We start from the raw sequence: 22,454 nt of genomic DNA, 5'->3' as shown, positions 1-22,454 counted from the left end.
TAGAGTAGCCTTGGACATACCCCGCAGAGCGCATATATCTAATATCAGGAAAGACCATCATTGGTTAAAGTAGTGACGGAATTCTCAAGATGCTATCTCTCACCCATAAAGGACTGAGCAATACTGCGCCCTCCTACATCTCGGCTAGAGTGACCAGAACATCCTCTAGTCACCACACCAGAGCTTCTAACCATCTCTTACTAGAAATTCCTAGATTCAGACTAACAAAAGCGGGTGAAGCAAGCTTCTCTGTTAGAGCTGCCCGTGCCTGGAATGCACTCCCTACTGCATTGAGTTGATCAACCCTACTGTAGATTCAGATGGAACGTGAAAAGCTGGCTTTGGACCAATGACGACCATGAAACTGATCCCCCTGCATTAGGTCCTGGATCATTGCATGTAACTACCATGATATTCCTGAAAACTATCTCACCGCCTCCTGTGTGATGCAATGTACCCACATCTTGTATATTGGTACTGTAAATACTGCAATAACATGTAATGCATCCACTGTATGTAACCAAGCTTAAGTAGTCTTGATACCGCTGCGCCTGGCTACCCCAGGGTTTGGAGCGCATTATCAAATAATAAACTAAACAGTTGGAGGAAGGGGAGTGCTGGATGTCATTGAGCCTAGAGCTCTGCTACCGCAGCCCTTTCCAAGCCTTGTATCGGACAACTCTCTTCTCTCCCCAGACCTATACTTTGGGTTTCTCAGGCTCCCGTAAACAAGTATTGTAACTAGTTTCATACAGTTTGTTCAGTCCCAGTTGCCTCCCTGTTCCTGAACCACTCTGGTACCTTCTCTTGACTTGGGCTGGTTCACAGGACTTGGCATCGGGATATGGTGGCTTCGCCTTCTCTTGTTCTCTGCTTCCTCGAGTATCACTGACTCGCTCTCAGCGTCTATTCGCTACGGTAGGCTCTGCACACATTGGCAGAAGGGAGGTTTCATTTCTCCATGTTGTACTGATCTTTGTGTTGTTTAGCAGGCCCTGTGACAGCGGGTTCATCTTATGGTCACCAAGCGGGACTGTCTGTTACTTAGTCCCAGCAGCAGTTGCTCCATGGCTCGCTACACCGCGGTTCCAGCGATCTCCTCGCGCTTTCTCTTGCTCCCAGGCTGCCACTGGCTTTCTGGCTTCACAGTGCTCTGCCCCTCGAGGGTTACCCACGTCTGAGGCTCTCCACAGTGCAAGGTTCTCGCTCCTTGATCCAAAGTTTCTCCTGCTTTTATGTAGGTTATCCAAATCAAAAGGGGTGTGTCGCTCCTCCTTTTACTTTTGAGTTCAGGCGAGATCCAGCATTATCTGAAACCAGAGATTGAGGAAATATCACTGCTCGGTGGATCCAAAACGGAAGTATTCAAATCAAATTAGCAACATTTTGTCCATTTCCCATGTAGGCAGATAATGTTCTGTATATAGGGAGTTATTCTCGGGAGTTGGAGTCTTTGTTCCACTTAGCCTCAAAGGGGGTGGCTCCTGCTTTGGGAGCAGGGACGAATACTCCTGACTTGTCACAATTGTTTTAATGTAAATTCTTATTGCTATGAATGTTCTACTGTTACGCCTACATTACAGTACGTTTCCAAATCACCACCGCATTCTACCTGCCCACAAATCCAAAAAGTGGTTTATAGTTATGGGATCCTAAAGACTTGTATTTTTTAAGGAACGTAATCATTTATTTTTCACTGCAAGTTTATCCTTTTTCCTCAATCTCAAATGGGTATACACCTTGATCTGGGTCTGCTGTGCAGCCACGTTTGCTTGCATGCTTCTGCTTTTTTTCCTTTCCTGCCTCCCCTTTCTTGTCCCCAACATAGTTATGTTTCTTACCTGCATGTTTCCTATGTTTCGTTTACACTTGCAAGAAAAGGGGGCTTGGGGCATTAGTGAGGTAGGGGAAGGGAGAAGACCAATTGGGAAACCTGAGGTCTTTAGTGCAATTTGGCTGTGCCAAGATTTTGTGATGGTGACGCTAGGGCATCGTTTTTTTTGTATAATCTGTAGGGTACATCCCAAGCACAATTTACAGTGGTGTGTGGGAAGAGGTGCGGGGGCAATACAGGTAAAATGTAGGCCGTGGCATTGCTCGTGAAGTTTAATGTTGTATTGCTTGGCAGATGGCTGCTCAGTGTGAAGGTGGTCTTTTTGTAGTGCAATGGAGAGGTGTTGATTTAGTGGCATTAGGGAATTGGGATTGGTGAGGACTCGAGCCATCCATTAATAGTTTAATGCCAGACTGAATGGTTTGTGTTCCAGCTTTTGTTGATGTGGGAGTTTTGTTGTGCTGTCAACCTGGCTGTGGTTTTGCTTACTGTTATGGCTTATGGCTTATGGTAAGGTCAAGGGAGAAGTTCCACAGGTCATTGATATGGGAATTGGGTATATTGATGCTTTTATTTTAGATCAAATCTTTGTTCTCAAATTTTTCTGCTCGAATTTGTGGCCCAAAAATGTAGATTGCATGTTGGGGTTAAACAAAATTGGTGGGTGGGAGGTGTGTAGGGACAGTGGGAGGTGTGTAGGGACAGTGGGAGGTGTGCGGGGCTGCGTGTCTCCACCCACTTTAAATTATTTAAGACATTCTAGCAAAAGCAGTTCAATAAAAAGAATCAGTAGATACAGAAAATTGTGGTGTGGCATGTTTTATTCTAGTTTCCCAGGTTGATCTTGTTGCTGTTGCGTCACTATGATCTTTTAGATCCAAGTGATGTCTGTCTGAGTTGATGGTACTGAGTATGCCCGTTAGATTTTTTTTCCTAGAGGACCTCTGGATCTGGGATAAGTGTTGGTTGAGATTGGTCTGGGTTGATTCGAGTATTCAGGGATTTTCTGAAGGCTAGGTAGTCTTCAGTGAGCATACCTCTTGGGATTTTGGATCAGAGCTTCGATGGGAATGAAAAGGAAAGTTACCTGACTTTTTTTTTTCAAGAGTCGGGGAGGGCATGATCAGTGAAGGTTTCTGACCTTTACATTCCGTCAGTCTAATTTTTGAGCCAAGCCATTGATGTGCTTGTTCCAGGTTGTGGATGCCGCAAATCATAATTTGGTTTTACTAGTCGGAGTTTGTATCTATTTCGTCATCCATTTAGCTACATCTGAAGCCGGTGCTACGGTTTTATTTATTTGTTGTCTGGAGGTTTGTAAATTTGGGCATAATATGGGTAACTGAATTAATGAGTTGTAAATGAGTTCCAATAGTGTGGGGTGGGGGCGGGGGGGTCGTGTAAACATTGAAGTGATGTGGAGGGAGGCTGAATTCTTGATTACTCAATAGGTTAGGTAGGATGTTGGACATGTGCTGAAAAAGGTTTTGTGGTTTCTGTCCCGTCTGTGAGGCATGATGTTAATCCATCATAGTCGTTACGTGTAATTCGATCATTTTAAGTAGAATTTCATGGCTAATCATGTTGAGTGCTGTTGAGATCCACGAGGATAATGTTATTTAATAATCGGAGGCGGAAAGTTTAGTGCCAATGTTGGGGCTCTTCTTGCTGCTGCTTTCAGCACTGTGTTTAGTGTTGACCGTTTCTACTACATTGGTGGTTTAAATCTCTCCTTTTCTTAATACAACCTGCTCTGGCACTGGTGGCAGGGCACCACTGCTCACGGTGACAGGGAGGCTACTGTATTGGACCATTTATTTCTTACCTGTTGCCAACCGATCTGCCTGTATGATACGGACTGACAGAATCCAGAATCCGAAATATTCATGCACCAGTTTATTTGGTTTCTGCGTGGAAATCATCTGCTGTGAATGCATTGCAACACTTGCTACATTACTGAGAGATTGCCGGTGTCCCTGTTTTGGTGGGAATGGACCAGTGTGGCAAGTAACCGTGCATGGCAATGTTGGGCATCGTCTATAGTGCGCTGTTTCTGTCATTGCTGTCCAATGCAGATCTGGAAGCACACATTCATATTGCCTCGCACTTATTTTAAAGTATGAAGTATTTGGTAATTGATTGTCTTAAAAAGGGTGTTTCTTCTCATCCTCTTGTCCTACCGTTTTCGCCACCAACAATTAATCAAATCATTGTGAATCATTTACACACTACCTTCCACTGACTATCAAAAAATAGTGCCTCAGGCTTCAGATTTTATCTCGGTTTAAGACCATCCATCTTAACCAGAAATGTCCCACACACTGATGTTTGCATAGGTTCATATGCTGCCCACTAAGCTAATGCTGTTTGAGTGGAAGCTGTGCTGTTGATTGCAAAGGGATTTTGAAATACAGTAGTAGTATCTAATGAAGGCAGTGTAGCTGTATGATAGACGTTTCTTGGTACGGTTTACATACCACAAGGTTTGATGACCCTGTCCCCTGTTCTACCCAGGATTGCAATAGTAAGGGAGTTTTTCACGTTGATGGGGACTGAACATACGTTCGAAAGGCAAAAGTTAATAAGAAAACTGGTAAATATAAAAGCGCAAAAGCACACACGTACAATGCTGAACTTAGTAGGGGCAGGGTTTGCCTAAACAGTTTGACGGCTCTTTGGACATATGTCGACTCAAAAATAATATATTAAAAGTATTTTCTATGGTCCTATTTGTAGTACTTATTTTCTTCCTTCCCTCGAGCCTCGACCCCCTACGGGGTATTATGGGGGATTAAGTAGTACGTGGATTGCTAAATGGAAAGGTACTGAGGAGCCATTTGGGGGAAGTTCTTGCACCTGCTTTGTATGTTGTAGAAATAAGGGAGATGCTCTGGATACCTAATGTGCATATAAAATAGAACAGCATCTTTTAAGTATCTAAATTTGTGAGCATTGTTTCCTTGGCTATACTGCGGGGCGGTTGTAATTAACGGAGCATGTGGGTGTTTGTGCGTCCATCTGTCCCAGCCATGTTTGAAATTACTTGTATTTATTACTTTTTTTTAATAAAGCTACTTTTCAATTGTTCTGGCCTTGAGGGTAAACCTCTTCGCCTCCTTTTTGTTTTTGTGGAAATCTAAAATTGGAACGTGCGTTTACATAAAGCTTTAGAGCACAGTCAAGCATCCACTGAAAAGCGAGAAGCTGTTAGTTTCTCTAATGGCATAATGCAGGGCAGTGTGAAAATCGGCCCGTAAAACCGCAGCCTTGTGAAATTATATGGATATGTGGCCTTGTTTCCATATCTTGTGACTATATTGGGCAGTACGTTTGTAATTTCAATAGTTAGCTGATATGTCTAAGGAAAATGTTTTTATGCAGCGGTTGAATTTTTTAAAATCCAACGGTTTGTCCTGTGACACCACTGTTATCTAGTAATGGTTGCTGTTTCAGTTGACTTCCCCTCATCTGGTGTTTTGTTAGTCTTGTGGTTTGTGAAATTGCTGACACTGTTTAACATACCCCTTTTTTAAAAGTGGCTTACTGTTAAGGCCACATATCCCTATGGTTTGCGGAGTCAGCACACTGAAATCTGCAATTGCACAAATACAGTAACCGCCCATAACTGTTCTCAGTTCACTGAGAAGAGTGCTTTCTGATTTATTTTTTTTCCTGTGTCAGCAGAGATTGGTATACCTTCTGCAGTACAGAGCACATTTTATTATAAGTAAAAATGGTCTGTGGAGTGGCTTAAGTGGTAGTGTTCCTTTTCTTGAAGCATGGTTTAGTTTATTTTTTGGTAATTCCTTTTGTTTTGATCCACATAGTGTACATCTTGATTCGTGAGCCAGTGGCTAAGATTCTAATATGTGATTGAATTCTAGTTGTGTGCAGGGAATACAGTTGTCCCATATAACAACTTTGCCCCCCCACACAAACACGGTCTACCCAAAGCATGAGATGCCGTAGAAGCACACAAATGCAGCACATGTCTACTCCTGTCCCGGTTATCATTCACCACACAGATTTGGTAAAAACACTATAGGGCTAGCGCAATAGAAGTAGGGTCTGTTGACTTTAGGGTGCAAAGACCGTTTGCTTGTTCATTTTACCAAAACATTGGTTATTACACAGTGTCCCTTTAGTGTGCATAAATTGCAAGCTTAAACACCTCAGCATTTGTATTCTCAAAGAAGCAAAACACTTATTATTGGTAATTTTTTGTGTATAAATATTGACTGGTTATATTTGTTTTTTGTAGGATTCTGAACATGGTGACGAGGCAAGGGGCATTGTGGGCCAACACTTTGGGGTCTCTGGGTAAGTAGCATTGTAATTTCTCCTTACTAGTGTGCTTGTTTTCATACAAAGTCCTTGATGGTTCTGCGATTTGGGGGGCAGGAGGTGGTGCGGGGGAAAATGTTGTAGATTGTGTGGGTATGGGAACAGTAAGGCGTACCAGGTAGTTGTTAGATGAGCATACATTACCAATGTCTCACTTGTCCAACCTTCATTAAATATTTGCCAAAGCATGAAGGTGGGTAGAGCTGCCTTGGTTGCGATACATTTGTATGCACAGTTTGTCACCTTAGAACTAAAGTTATTGGCATAGAATATAGCCACCCAGTTGTCTAGGTTCTAGAAGTAGTGTGCATTGCAGTTAGCCTGACTGTAGAAGGAAGTGCTTCGAGGGGATTGGGTCCGCCGACGTATTCCATATCTATGACATGTAATCACCACAGCTGTGCTGCTTCGGAAACTTTTTCCTGCGTCGATGACGTCGATGCGCCGTCGTCGAGGGCCTCCTCCGACGTCATCCGATGTGATAAGTAGGACGCACGACGCCCGTAGCCTCAGTTCCGTTTTTTCCGCGAACGTGTTGCTTCGTGATTCTCGGTTCACGCCTCGACTCTTTGGAGTTCTGTTATTCTCGGTTCTTCGAACCTGTTCGTTTCAAATCCTTCGTGTGAAGATGTCTTCTACTTCGTCTTTGACCCCGCGTCCGGGTTTCAAGAAGTGCGGGGAGTGTGGGTCCAAGATGTCGGTGACGGACTCGCACTACGCCTGCCTCTGGTGCCTCGGGGAGGCCCACGACACGGATGACTATCGACTGCCAGTCGCTCACGTCCAAAGCCTTACGAGAGCGTAAGAAGAAATTGTCGGTAGGTCGGGTGTCCAAGCCCAGGAAGTCGAAGTCTGCGGGGCTTTCGACGGATGATTCGAGGGGTGACTCTCCGCGTCATCGTCGGAAGTCTCGTGGGTCTCCTTCTAGGAGTCGGTCTCGCCACTCCTCAGCCTCTTCGAGGCGTTCTCTGAAGCGCCGACACCAGTCGTCTTCCAGGTCCTCCTCGGAGGACTCTGCCCGGCACGTCGCTTACCCCACCAGCCGTGCGACGCCGGAGGAATGGGCTTCCTTCGGGAAGAAAATGCTGGCGATTCTTGAGTCGCAGGGTACTAAGCCGTCCGCGCCCCCGAGTGGGGTCGGTCGTGTGAGGTCGAGAGACACCGCTCGCATGAGTGGTCGGCACGAGTCACGGGAGAGGTCCCGTCCGGACAAGGAGACTCGTTCTTACCGTACCCGTTCCAGGTCCCGGTCCTCGACGCGTTCGAGACCGTGTGCACCTGTGAAGTCTTCGAGGAAGACATCGACGTCTGAGGCGTCGAGGGCGTCGACAGGCTTTCTCGAGGCTCCGGCTTCGAGGAAGTCGTCGAGGCCGTCGACGCTCGGGTCGTCGAGGGACACGCTCGGGGCTCCGGCCTCGAGGGCTGTGTCGACGCCGCCGATGCTGGAGGCGCTGCGTCTGACGTCGACGCCGATTTCCTCGGCGCCGATCCTCTCGACGCCGGCGCCGATTCGCTCGACGCCTTTCGTGTCGGAGGTACCCCGTGGCACGAGAGAACCCCCCTAGGAAGGCTCTGGTTAAGAGCAAGCACTCTCGGGTGCCTTCTTTTCGCCACCTGGACTATATTTCAGAGGCGGATGAGGATTCTGATGGCCTGGTTCCTAGTCAGGTTCCAGATGAAATTGTCTCGGGCCATAGTCAGTTTGACGATTTGAGACAGTCACTGCATGATGCCAGTGGACTGGACACCTCTCCGGAGGTGGAGTTTTGTAGGCCTGAGCCTGGCTCTCATGCCGATTCCTCGTACCGGCGCCTTATGGCTAGGGTTGCTGAGTACTTGGGATGGTCTGCTCCCCCAGGGGAGTTTGTGCAGGATGATCTGACGGACATCCTTGATGTTGGTCCCCCAACGGACCCGGTACTGCCGTTCCATATGGCTTTACAGAGAAGGGTGGCGTCGGCTTGGACTGCTCCGGAGAGTCTCCCGGCGGTGGGCAGATCCTTGTCGCGAAAATACTGTCCAGCCAGTAGCGACCCCTGCTACTTGACCAGGCACCCCACTCCGGAGAGTCTGGTGGTGCAGGCGGCCACGGCCCCGGCAAAGCAGGCGTCTTACCCTACCATCCCTCCTGATAGGGACGACAAACGTTTTGATGGCTGGGCGAAGAAAGTGTTTTCTTCTGGTGGTATGGCACTTCAGGCGGCCAACTCCATTTGTGCCTTGTCTCGTTTCACACACACTCTGTGGAACTGTGTTGCGTTGGCGGCTGAACATATTCCCGAAGGGGACGAACAGGATGGTTTCCATGCTATGGTCCAGGATGGTAAGGAATGCCATGTGTGAGTCCGTTCAGTCGGGTTTGGATTTAGCTGAATGCGTCAGTAGGTCCATGGCGGCGAGCACCGTGATACGCAGGTTTGCGTGGTTGCGGAAGTCGGGGTTTGCTCCTGATGTGCAGTCCCGGCTCCTCAACATGCCCTTTGACGGTGAACACCTTTTTGGCAGCAAGGCTGACGAGAGCCTTGAGAGGTTGCAGACCTCTAAAGCTGCAGCGAAGTCGTTGGGCGCTGCAGTTCGCCAACCTCCGCCTTTTCGTCCTAGGGGACAGCAGTGGAGGGGTGGTTCCTTTCGCTATTACTCATCCTTCAGTAAAGCGAGAGGAGCTGGCAGTCAAAGAGGCCATCGCAGGGGTACCAGAGGTGGACGACAGGGTTCCCGTGGTGCCAAGGCCGCTCGGGCAGTTGCCTCTTTGCCCTCAGGTAACGCCGCAGCCGCTCCCACTCAGTCGTGAGGCCATGTCCCATGGTTCGCCGGTTGGGGGAAGGCTGGCGCAGCATCTTGTAGAGTGGCAAGCCATTACTTCAGATGTGTGGGTTCTGGAGATCATAACCCACGGCTACTGTCTTCCCTTTCGGCACAGGCCTCGCGACAATCCACCGGGGAACCTCTCTTTGCAGAGTCCGGATCCGCTCCTTGCACAGGAAATTCGAGCCCTGCTGGAGAAAGGCGCCATAGAACTGGTGCCTGTAGCGGAGAGGAACAAGGGATGGTATTCCCCTTATTTTTTTGATTTCGAAGAAAGACGGGGGATTGAGACCCATCATGGACTTGCGCGGTTTGAACAAACTCCTCAGGAAGGACAAGTTCAAGATGGTTACTCTCTCTCAAGTCCTCCAGGCCCTTCAGCTTCAGGACTGGTTGGTGTCACTCGACCTCAAGGATGCTTACTTCCATGTGCCGATCCATCCCAAGCACAAGAAGTACCTGAGGTTCGCGGTTGGCGACTTGCACTTTCAGTTTCGGGTCCTGCCGTTCGGATTGACCTCCGCCCCGAGGGTTTTCACCAAGCTCGTGGTGGTGGCAGCGCATCTCAGGCAAGGGGGGATTCACGTCTACCCCTACCTGGACGATTGGTTGATCAGGGGGAGCTCTCCCGAGCAAGTCCTGGATCATCTGTCCGTCACCTGCCGCTCCCTTCACAGGCTGGGCTTCTCCCTCAATTTAAAGAAGTCCCATTTGACGCCAACACAGCGGCTCCAGTACATTGGAGCGGTGCTCGACACTTCCCTGGGGCAGTGTTTTCCTCCCCAGGTGAGGGCTCTTCACATTCAGCAGATGGTGCACAAGTTTCAGCATGCCCAGACGCTCCCTGCGTTCGAGTTCTTGAGGTTGCTCGGCCTCATGGCATCCTGCATTCTTCTGGTGCCAGAGGCTCGCCTGCGGATGAGATCTTTGCAGTGGGCACTCAAGACGCAATGGTCGCAGTCCTCCGGCAGGATGTCGGACCCGGTTCAGGTGCCGCCCTCGGTCGCCCGGGATCTTCTGTGGTGGGCCGTCTAAGGCAACTTGATGAAGGGGGCTCCATTTTGGCTTCCCTGGCCGGAGGTGACGATCGTGACGGATGCATCCCTCACGGGATGGGGAGCTCATGCCAACGGGCTGACAGTCAGCGGTCATTGGTCTCCGTCGGAGTCCAGACTCCATATCATATGGCGGCGCTGTCCATCTTTAAGCGCTCGTCTGAAGAGTGTTCTTACTTTAAAATCCCTTTAATTTCAGTTTCTGAAAGGGCTCACTAATGTGTTTCCTCCGTCACCTTTCCTGGTGCCCGGTTGGGATTTAAACCTTGTTCTTAAGTTTCTAATGGGTGCTCCGTTTGAGCCTTTACATTCTTGCCCTTTGAGGCTGTTAACTCTGAAAACTGTGTTTTTAGTTGCGGTTACTTCCGCTCGCAGAGTGAGTGAGTTACAGGCACTTTCAGTTAAGCCTCCCTTCACTGTATTTCACAAGGACAGGGTTGTCCTTAGAGTTCGTCCTTCTTTTCTTCCGAAGGTAGTGACGGAATTTCATTTGGCCCAGAAGGTTGTTCTTCCGGCATTCTATCCTCCTCCGCATCCTGGTAAGGAAGAGGAGAGGCTCCATAGGCTTGATCCTAGGAGAGCTTTAAGCTTTTATGTTTCACGCATGTCCCGGGTCAGAGTGGACGATCAACTCTTTATTGGTTACGCTGGAAAGCGTTTGGGGCAAGCTGTGACGAAACAGACTTTGTCTCGCTGGATTATTTTGGCCATCTCGGAGTGCTACCGCTTGGCGGGTAAGGACCCACCTGCTGGCTTGCGGGCCCATTCTACCAGGGGTATGGCTGCGTCTACTGCCCTGCAGAGGGGTGTTCCTGTTCGCAACATCTGTGATGCAGCCACCTGGGCTTCAGTACATACATTTGTACGTCACTATTCCCTCGATTCCATCCGAGCACAGGATCGGGCCTTTGGCAAGGCGGTCCTTTGCTCTGCTATTTGATTGGCTATTCTAAATCTTGATTCTAAATTCTTTCCCTCCTCCTTGCTCTGGTACTGCTTTGGGAGTCTGTCATAGATATGGAATACGTCGGAGGACCCAATCCCCTCGAAGAACAAGTTACTTCCTTACCTGGTAACGTTCTTTCGATGGGATGGTCCGACGACGTATTCCATATCGCTCCCGCCCTGCCTTCCCCGCTGCAGAATTTCTTTTGCGATTGCAGCTTACGTTCCGCAAGGCTTTGTGTCTGACTGGCAGTTGACTAGTGTCACACGTTCTGGGGGAAAAAACTACAACTGAGGCTACGTGCGTCCTACTTATCACATCGGATGACGTCGGACGTCGGAGGAGGCCCTCGACGGCGCATCGACGTCATCGACGCAAGACGCAGACGCTGAAAAAAGTTTCCGAAGCAGCACAGCTGTGGTGATTACATGTCATAGATATGGAATACGTCGTTGGACCATCCCATCGAAAGAACGTTACCAGGTAAGGAAGTAACTTGTTCTTCTAGTTGCAATCATTGTTCTGGAGACAACTGAACACTGTGCTGGACGTTTTCAAGAGTATCATTGTAGAGCCCTTGGCATTCCGGTACTAGTCTGAAAGCACACACTAATTCTAAATACAATTCCATGGTAGTTGCAAAATCTTTGTACGCTGGAGATCTTCTGCAGTAAATGTTAATCACTTTGTAGTGTTTTATCCTACTATTTTACATGTAATCTTGTCATCTATAGTCTAACCAGTCAGTGATTCAATCTTGACACTGGTCTGCACATATTCTATGCTGGTTATTGGCCAATTAAGCTATTCTGTTGTATTAGTAATGTCAATCCATCTAACGGAAACCATCTCCAAGAATGCTGTACTGGCACCCAGCTTAATAGCAATTTATGACTTCTAATCCTAGCTTCTAACAAGTTTAAGTGGGTTAATGTATATGCTGTAATATATTTGACATCTAACGCAATCTATTCATCTGTCCATTTTATATGTTGAGGTGTCTGGCAGGAGGTGAAATTGGGGACCGTGCTGGCCTTTCAAAGATGGGGGTCACAATTGCACACATGGATTTATGCTGTGGGCTCTAGTGTGTCCTAGTACTCCTCTTTGGTTCCACCAGCGATGATTGTGGATGTCACAAATGACTTATAAGGATTCGGTTGACAAATGGAGTCTTCTGGAAGTTAAACCGGTTCTAGTTCCACTTAGATGGGTATGGATCCCGGCTGACTGTAGAGTTTACCGTGTTGGAACTGAAGGGTCCCCACAACGCTGTGATGCCCCTAATAGTGTTTGCAGGCTTCAATTAGATCGATCCACCCTAAATATGAAGACATGGTGGACCAGTTACAATATGCTGATATAAAAATAGCTAGATTTGTGGGATCGCTAGGTCAATTTAATACAGCAGCCTTTGTGCACATCCTGCTGGTTGTGCTCTGTGGTAAACTACACCTCTCTATTCTTTGTAGTTGAGCACACACTTGGATCCCTGGCGTCTAGGCTGGTCCCAGGAACACCCATTCTGGCAAATAATTTCTAAAATGATGTACAACCACAAAGTTCCATCCTCAAGATGGCCCTTTAGAAAGGAACTTTGCAATACAAGCGTCATCACTTGTAATCTATCTGGATTGTATGCTGGCTATCCAGGGTTTGAGGCTATTACTCAGCAGCATCCAGTGTTTTGTGTGAACACCGCCTGCAAGGCTCCATGCTATAATCTAATATGGTTGCAGGTGGTGATGGATTGCAAAGTGAATTTATTTTTTACCACCACCTGAAGAGGCTAGCTCATTGGTAGGTAACCATTCAAAGGAGCCCACTGCACCTGCATCTTCTGCTTCCACTACTACATAAATCAATATAGTAAAAAAAGGAAAAAAAGAATGAAGACCACCGTTTAATATGTTTGACACCCATGTCTGACTTTGCAGGTTTTATATTCTGGGGCTGTTTACTAGCTGTTTCATGATTATATATTGCCTTGATGACTGTTGTAATTTGTCACGTTTGGTTATTTGTTAGTATATGGAATCTAAATTGAGTGGTTAATACTGGGTCAATGACTCCCAGTTACCCCATGGCATGGTATGAATTGCTATGTTAATACATGGGGTGACTGATTACTTAATCGGATGTTGGAGATGCGAGTAGCTGGACCCTTTGTAGTCTAAACTATCATGGATAATTGTGCAATCTGGAATGTATGGGATCAGAAAGGTGCTGTTCCATATAGCACGTCACAACGTGTCAATTTCTAGAGGAAACTCATGTAACTCGAAGTGATAAACTCCTTTGCCCAAACCTAGGGCACCAACTGTTCTCTGCTTTCTCCAACTGCACACCTGGAGTATTGACCTGGATTCATCCTTCACGGAATGTTAGACTTCTGAAGAGTGATACACGGGCTGGGTATTTATTCACTGTGGGCTTCTTTGGGAGAGTGGATATCCTTCTCTTTAACATCTAGGTTCTCAATTTGGATGAGTATTTTTGATCGATCCTTTTAATCGGGTGCTCCGATCTGTAGAGCCCTTGGGAGACAACTTTAACTTTACAAGACCTAGACTGGTCATCAAACCAGTCCCGAAAGTGGTTAGTCATCCAGAGTGGTGGTCCATATAATGGATTTATTTTCCAAGATGTGTGGCGCAGCCTCATTCTGTTGCGACGTGAATTTACATGTATGCCTCTGCACATGATTCTTTCTTTTAGAGTCAATCTCATTTTGTTTTCTAGGTGTGCCGCTCAGTAGGTCACTTGTTTAATTGTACTTCTAGCACTATCCTATCACTCTTCTGTTTGAGTTGTCGTTACCTTAAAATGTATACTTTTGGTGATCCTGGAAGTTTGAGCATTGTTAGATGGTGCTTTTAGTATTACTTTGCACAACTGTGTATATCCTTTTTTCACGTTGATTCAATCGGTTACATGGAAAAAGATCTTGTAGGAAACATTCAACGTACACATGAGGTGTTTGTACAAAGGTCCAGGCTGGAGAAAAGGGGAAATTTTGTGTGATCTACAAGCATCTTTAGAAGAATTTGGATTCTTCCAGCCATCACCTCTTTGTTTTGCTTTAGTCAGAGTGGGACAGGTATGACACTGCTGGGCCTAGAGATACAGGCTACTCCTCACTGTCGCCCAAGGAGGCAAAACATGTCTGGGGATGCTTGTGGTGTCATGCAGAAGGTATGTGACCTAGCAGTGCAGGCTGCACTGCCCTTTTTGGGGTGGCACCAAGCCAGATTTGCATATGGGTTTCCCCTTCTGTAATGACTTGAGGCTGAAAACCAAAGGTCTGGAAGGTTGTCATGAGCTGTGCTAGTGGTTGAGTCAAACCCTTAGAGCCATCACCTTTGTGTTGCCATTGTTTTATATGCAAACCGTTATTATGAGCAATATATGATCTAGATCTACCTTCTTTGACACTCTTGACTCGTTTAGTTGTCCTTACCCTTAATTGCCACTTTTTTGTTAGTGGCACAGGGCAGCTGAACCATTGCTTCCCATCCATTTACAAGTACTTCATTCCTTCTTGGTGGACAGTATTTCGTGGGCTTTACTCATTACTTTTCAGGTTGCGTCATGGTGTTTTGATATTCTAATTGGATTTAGAATTACTTCTAAAGGGACAGAGTACAAGTCCAACTGCCCTCTGCCACAAAGTGTAAGGACAACTGATTGCGTTGAGTCAATTAAAACAGAAAGCAGACTGGCTAACAGAATAGTAATTTTGAGCATTTAAAGATAAAATTCCCATTGTGCAAAATTAAACCGACCCATAAGAAGTTCATTGTATGAAACAACTATAATAAGGTAAATAAAGAGAACGTGAAATAGGGGAGGCAAAGGGGAAGAGATGAGGATAAAGGGACAGATAACTGTTAAAGGGAAAAGAGCAAAGGGGTATAAAAGGACATGTATCCGAAGTAGTGGAGGGGGTCAGTAGAAGGAAACGGGGATGGGGTAATATGGGACAGGGAAGGGAAAGAAAATGTACTGCAAGAAAACCAGTTCGGCAATGACTAGTTAAAACATATAAAAAATTCAACCCATTCAGTGAAAGACCTATTGAAGCTGTGAGTAGAACCATATGGTGACCAGTCAAGGAATGAATTAAACACGAGTATAAGTTAATCATTCAGCCATAGTGGCAGGAGTCTGCAACATGTAGGGTTTCTAGATGTTTTGAATTGAGACTCCCATGATTCCTCACTATGTACTATGCTGGCTAAAGCTGATGGGAGTTGTAGTGCAAAACATCTGGAGAGCCAAAGCTTGCAGTTATCTGCCATGGGGTCTGCGAGAGTGAAGATCGATCCAGAAGGCCATGTAGTAGGAATTGGTGTGCCACAGATACTACTCCGGCCCACCTACCCATGGCTCTGGAATTGCGCTGGGATGGACTGAATCAAAAGGCAGCCTCTGTTCTGAACCCCAAAACTATTAATTATCAAGTCCCTTCCACAACTATATCAAAGTGAAAACTAGCAGGCACAGAGTCTAGCAGCAAGCACAATTAAGTTAATATTCTTCTAAAATAGCCCTTAATATTCACTCCCACCCACCCATCACCCCCCAAAACTGCACATCATAGGGGATGTGTCTTCACCCCCTTTGAGGCTATGGAAGCGAGCCTGCTCCACAAGACTTCTCCCTAGGGGTCTGGGAAAGTTGAACCTCACTGGGAGAATCCCCCTTAGGGGACAAGGACTACTGTTCGTTTGAGGAACTCCCCAAGCCGCACAGCATAGTAGCATACATGGGACTATCTGCTGCGAAGACTAATTTAACATCTGCATGTTTGGCTGGAGGTAATGCTGGAACCAACCAGCCCGGAGAAGGAAAGGAGAATGTCTCCTTAATAGAAGATGCTTGCTTAACCGGGACGAGGGGAGGAAGATAGAGATGCAAAGAGTATCCTAGGCTGGGGAAACCCCATGACGTGAGCACACCTTGGAGAGGACCACCTGCAATGTGCCGCGCAGCCCATGACTTTCGAAGAGCTGCAGAGTAAGACACTGGAGGCCTGGCGTACTCCACAATGGAGGAGCCTTTGTGAAACAGGAAAACAGACCCCTGTCAGGTGGTGGCAAGTCCACATCCATATCATTGTGGGCAGGACCCCACCCCACCGATACCATCAGAGATGTTAACTGGGAGCACGAAAATCTGCCTAACAAATGGGAAGCCGTGAACAGGAGACAAACGACAACCCAGAACGAGAAGGCAACTGGGAACGTGAACAGCTTCCCACCAACTGTCTCCATATATGGCCGAAGGGAAGCAGAAAATGGGAGCATGCTGAAGCAAAGTAACGAGAAAGGCAGTATTTAAGGGGATCCCTGATTAAATGCCGTGGCCCGCAACGTTCCTCAACATAGAGGTAACAGCAAGAACGGGAGAAGCGGGAGGCCACCAGCGCAGCTGAATACAAAAGAAACTTGTTCCAGTACTCTCGTGTTACTTAATATAAACCTGTGTAATTGGCACTGTGTAAAGCTGATAGAGGAGACTGAATAAACCTGTGTGGGAAGACTATGAAGACTCAGAACAAATACCTGATAAAGATGGGAAATGAATGAGCACAACCAGATGAAAGGGGGAGAAACTGGGACAAACTAAATATTGTAATAAAGGACAGACAAGACTGTCAAGTAAATAAGAAAGTTACATAGTGAGAACCCAGGATAAGGGAAATATCAAGTGGGAAGAAACCACAGCCAAACTGTGAAATCCTGGATCAATTGATTGAGGCGTCTAAAAATCTCCAAGGTAGTGAGAAAGTATCCCAAGGAAAATTGTCAGATGCATCACTGCGTAGAGTACATAACCCTACTGTTGTAGAAGAGCTACTAGTTCATCCAAGGGATAAAGAGACTATTACAGAAAATTGTGCTAGACCAGCAATCCAAGGAATAGACATTGATATAACAGACAGTTGGAAGATATTGGCACACTAGGATAATCAAGACAATCTTAATGGTAGGGTCGGGTAGAATTGGATTTGGACAGAGGACTTTTCTTTCTTTGTGACTTCCTGACCAAAGACTAGCACCTTTTTAAGTTCCTTAAGGTAGTCTGGGAACTTCCTCTAGAAATGGGGAAAGGTGGGCTTTTTTCTTATTTTAATAAAAGTGAATTAGAGTGTCCTTAAGAGTCTGACGCCGCATCTGGCCCACCACACAAGCCTCTAGGGTGCAAGGTGTAATGCAATCCATGTGTGTTGTGAGTATCTCCAGTTGTCTGGGGTGTAGATTTGCCATCCAATCCTTTTGATGCCTTTCATGGCAGCGCCATTTCTCCCCATTTTCACCATAGGGATTGAGTACTCCTCGGGGCAGCTTGCAGCCTCTCCTTTGGTGTCTGAGAGCACTAGCCTCGCTGGGCTGGCAATTAGTTGATTAAGGCCTGTGTCTAACACTGGGGTAAGGGAACTGCAGGAAGGGCTTCTGGGGTAGTGTACAATACAGATCAGGGGTAGCTTATGTATAGCAAGCCTGGAGGGGCCACAAGCACAAACTGCGAAAAGGTGCCCTTGCCTGTGTAGATGGAAGACAGTCTGAACTGGTACCTGACATCTTCCTGGTGTTTGTTATTTTTGTTATTGAGTTATGCTGAGAATAAGGCCCTGGCAGGTAGGCCTTCCACTCTGCAGAGAAATAAATCATCAACATTTTACATTCACCATGTGCCAACAATTGAATAAGATGGCCTGTGTGACTTGCTAAAGGACAATTCTTCAGCTAGAAGTTATGTTAAACCTAGATCACCTTAGCTGCACCTCAAAGCAATACAAAATACTTCTAATATGCCAAGCCTTCGAACACAAGGTCAACCACTAATGCCAGAATCTATCCCACATTGCCTCCACTCGGTGGTCTGTGTATACCTTGCAATATCTGAACTGTTACTTGTGCAGTACTGTCTCTTGACTGGAGTTCCTCAAATGTTTGAAGGTTTGTTAGTGTCTTGGCTTCTCAAGAAGGCTGGCTAACATTTAGTCTAGACGACCTAGGCAGTGATTAGCGTAGACCACATTGAATGAATCTCAAGTGGCCTTTGCTTACAATAGTATAGATTCTATTGTAGATGGCTGATGAAATGTTGCCCTGAACATTAATGCATTTTTTTTAAAAAAACTTCCTTTTGGTTTGCAAGTCACATCAGTCGCTTCAACCTTCCAATAATGCATTTTATATACAACATAAATATTGGTTTCCTACCAACCATTCCTATTTTATAGCATGACAGTACGATTTTAACAATAGTACAAAACAAAAAATGTTTTAACATATTGGACTTTCGATGTAAGAGTGTCCTCATATGATTCAATCGTTCTCCGACTCCTGAGTGTGAAGACGTAGTTTCAAGGTAAGATCTTAATGGTGCCCAGATGTCTTTGGGTCTACATGGTAAAGTGACCAGCCCCATGTAATTTTCTTCAACGTTAATGCATTTTTAACAATGCAAGCATGGATGAGTACTGTTGTTTTCCTAAGAACTTTGTAGGATAAACTTCAGAGACCTGTTTTCACTAAGAGGCTCTGTAGCTTGTTGCTTCTGTGGTTATTTAAGTAGAATACTTAAAATAATTCTGCGGTGCCTAGGGTCATAATCAAAATGTTCTAGTTGTGCTGAATGTTCTTGTAGGATTTTGCTTAGAGTATATCAACATGTAAGTAATTGATGGTGATTTCTGAAGAGGTCCAGAGTAAAGTTGCAGTTAACTTAATAGTTTGATCAGAGTCAGGATAACGGGCAACCGTAAGCCTGAAATCTGGTAAATTACAATTTCTGCTAAGCACAAAAACACAAAGCAGTTGCTTAATAGAAACTGACAGATTTAGGCCTGCACCTTGACATTATTCTAGACTGTTTATATCGGTACTCCTAGTAGAACTGTTATACAACTTCTCCAGCATGGGGTCTGGCATGGATTCACATGCTCATGAATATTCCCCGTCGTCAGGCTGGGAATCCTCGGTAAAGAAAAAACCAGTATCAGTTTCGTTTCTGATCTGTCTTTCGTAGTAACAGCCAATCACTGGTCTCTGCGTCATACTGACCACAGCCAATGACTGCCCTCTACCTAAGCACCGCCTCTGGCAGCCATCTTCAGATTTTTACCGCACGTTCATGTGTTGGGATCCTCGTGCTATTGCTCTCGAGCGTTAGTGCTATTTTTTCACGTTTTTTCTCAAAAACTTCGTTTTTTCGGTCAAAAGAGCCTCAAGCTCCACCGACTCACTATCCGATCAACGGGGACCCGTGTCGGATTCGTCTGCGCCCCTCAAGGGTGAAGATTCGTCGAGCTACGCTTTTGGAGGACTCCAGAAGTTTCTCAGGCCCGGTCATGGCCCAGGAGAAGGGAAGCTCGACGCCCGGAAAGCTGTTCAGGGTCTGCCCTGGATGCCAGCTGCAGAACGTCTTCAAGGAGGACGAACACTCCTTTTGTCCCTACTGCCTACATGAGGACAAGACGCACGTGGAGAAGGACTGTGCGTTTTGCGGCAACATGTCGGAGCGGACCATGAAGGACCGCCATCAACGTCTCGCCAACTGGCTAGAAGGGAAGAGCCCGTCCGGCGAGAAGAAGAAATCTGAGCGGTCTTCCAAGTCCTTTGAGGACGCCCCGGCGACGGGGGTCCAACATAAGGCCAAGCACCGCGAGTCCGCTGGCACCGGGAGCGCCGAACGGTCGGGCTCTACGGGTGCCAGGCAGGGCGCACCCTCCCCGGCACCATCAACCACGAGCCAACGCTCTGGGTCGGGTAAGGGGAAGGCCGAGCACCCGGCGAAGCTCCTGGAGAGGCCCCGGTCGAGCTCGAAGGCCCCATCGGAGGGGGAGCGAGGCGGTGTCCCCCCCCTCAAGGATAAGGCGGTGAGCACACCTAAGGTGGTGAAGGCCTTAATCCATCCGGCCAAGCCCTCTATCGAAACTGTCGCGGCGGCCCTGGCTCAGCCTGTGCAGGCTGCACCAGTGGTGGCGACCTCGGGGCTCAGAGTCTCCCTGCCACCTCGGAGGGAGTCATCTTTTGTGCCCATCGATAGGACCCCCGTGAAATCCCCCGTGGGGAAGAAAAAGGGGGGGGAGGGCGTCGTCGTAGATTCGGCCTCAACCTCGGAGGAGGAGCTGGTCGAAGTCTTAAGCCACGGCCTCGCGTGGAAGAAGACCGACCCGTCGGGATGGATCCCGACGCAGGTGACGACGACATCGTCGAGGGTACCGACGGGGCCCCTGATCGCCCGTCGGATTCCCCTCTGCCAGCGCCGCGAGACAACTCGGTGGCCATTTTGTTGGCTATACAGTCCTTATGCTCAGAGATAAGGACGAGACTACCGTTGCCGACGGAACCTCTCCCGTCGGGGGACCCAGAACCGGGACCTTCTGGTGTTCCCCCTACCAAGAAAAGAAGGATCCACCCTCCGCCTCCTTTTCAGCCGTCGCGCCCCTTCCAGCCCTCCTCCCCGTCCACCCGAGGGGATGATACGGGGACTGACACGGCAGCGACGGGTACGGACGACGAGGTATACGACGAGGATATACCGTCGTCGCCTCCCACCAGGGCTTCTCCGCCCGACGAGATTGGATCGTTCCACTCCATGATCTCTAGTGCATCCGAGCTTTTTCAACTCTGCCCTGAGAAGAAGGAAGGTTTCCTTTATCAGCGGCGCGAGGCCAAGAGGAAGACTGTCCTCTCAGTGCCTCTATTGGACGACATTTGGGATGAGGGCCTCAAGAACCCTTCCACGACGCCAGCTAGAAGAGACCGGTACGAGAAGAAGTACCGGGTCCCGGACACGGCCCCCCTGTGCCTCCGGGCGCAGCCTACCCCGGACTCCGTCGTCTCCGCGGCGGCCAGGAAGAAAGCGGGGGGGGGGTGCGGCCTCCACATCGACTTCCCCACCGGACGGTGAGGGAAAGAAATTGGACGCTATGGGACGCAGAGTCATCTCGTCGGCAGCGACGACGATTAAAGCGGCCAACGCCTTGGCTATCGTGGCCCGCTACGACAGGGAGCTCTGGTACAAACTGGCTCCCCTGCTGGACTTCCTGCCGGACGACAAGAGGACAGAGGCCCTGGAGATCCTGCAGGAAGGTGAGGTGGCTTCGGACCACGCCATTACCGTTGCGACGGACATCGCCGACACTGGGTTCCGCCAGTTGGGCAACGCCGTTTGCCTTAGGCGGCGTGGATGGCTCAAGGCTACGGACTTCCGTCAAGACGTTCAGACCAGAGTCCTGGACATGCCCTTCGATGGGAACAACCTGTTTGGCAAAACAGTGGACGATTCCCTTCAGGCCATTAAAGCGGACACTGAGACGGCCCGGGCCCTGGGAGTTCTGCAGCAACGACGGACGCCCTTTCGGAGCAGCGGAGGCAAGGGCGCCTCCAAAGGTTCCGGCGGCGGTTTCTCCACCTACCGTCAAGCGGCCCGCTCGTCGTCTCAGGAGGCCTACAGAGGACGAGGCAAGTCTGGCGGACTCCGCCGTCGTCGCCAAGGAGGTCAAGGCGGCAAAGCCTCGTCCAAGCAGGATTGAACCGACCGTGGGGTCGGGCCCCCACCGAAGCACCCCGGTGGGAGGCCGGCTGGCGAGCTTCGTCAGCGTGTGGGAGTCCATCTCCACCGACCGTTGGGTGCTGGACACCTTGGCCCGGGGCCACGCGCTCGAGTTTCAAAGAAGGTGTCCACGCGTCCCCCCCCCGTGGCCAGGAAAGAACTTCACGTCCCTCAACTTCTCCTGGAGGTAAAGGCGATGCTCAGGAAGGGCGCCATCGAACTCGTCCCAAAGAGGCTTCGGGGCTCCGGAGTGTACTCGAGATACTTCCTCGTGAAGAAGAAGACGGGGGGATGGCGCCCCATCCTGGACCTGTGACGTCTGAACAAGTTCATCAAGGCGCAAAAGTTCCGGATGGTCACCCTCCAGCACGTCCTGGGTCAGCTGGAGGAAGGAGACTTCCTGTCGTCGTTGGATTTGGAGGATGCCTACTTCCATATTCCCATCCTAAAGGGGCACCGAAAAATCCTCAGGTTTGTGGTCCAAGGGCGTCATTACCAGTTCAAAGCCCTCCCCTTCGGTCTACGGTCGGCACCCAGGGTGTTCACCAAGTGCCTCGCACCGGTGGCGGCGCAGCTGCGCCGCGAGGGGATCCACGTCTACCCCTACCTGGACGACTGGCTCATCCGAGCCAAGACGAGGGAGCTCGCCGTGGTTCACACGGCAAGGACCGTCCAACTTCTCACGGACCTGGGATTCTCCGTGAACTACGCCAAATCCCACCTGGTACCCGCGCAAGACGCTCTGTTTCTGGGAGCGAGGCTCAACACAGTGTCCCTTCTGGCCTCCCCGTCGGAGGAGAGGACCAGGACCATCCTGGACAAGGTGCAACGGATGTTGGTGGCCGACGCGGCCAAGGTGAGGTCCATCAAGTCCCTCCTCGGAATGATGTCTTCCTGC

The 22,454-nt window shown here is 48.5% G+C and overlaps 1 protein-coding gene across 1 annotated transcript in view; it reads left to right on the top strand.

The window, feature by feature from the left end:
• LOC138472562 (mitochondrial import inner membrane translocase subunit Tim23) overlaps window positions 1-22,454 on the top strand; it is a 540,823-nt gene that overhangs the window by 352,293 nt on the left and 166,076 nt on the right. Inside the window, exon 5 of the mRNA XM_069610797.1 lies at window positions 6,096-6,154. Within this exon, the coding sequence (XP_069466898.1) occupies window positions 6,096-6,154 (59 nt within the window). The remainder of the gene's footprint in view (window positions 1-6,095; window positions 6,155-22,454) is intronic.

Source organism: Ambystoma mexicanum, chromosome 8 (genome assembly GCF_040938575.1).
Source record: "Ambystoma mexicanum isolate Mex_15411 chromosome 8, UKY_AmexF1_1, whole genome shotgun sequence".
NCBI classification, from domain to species: domain Eukaryota; kingdom Metazoa; phylum Chordata; class Amphibia; order Caudata; family Ambystomatidae; genus Ambystoma; species Ambystoma mexicanum.
Note: the sequence above shows the minus strand (reverse complement) of the source record. Positions and strands in the feature narration are given on the sequence as shown.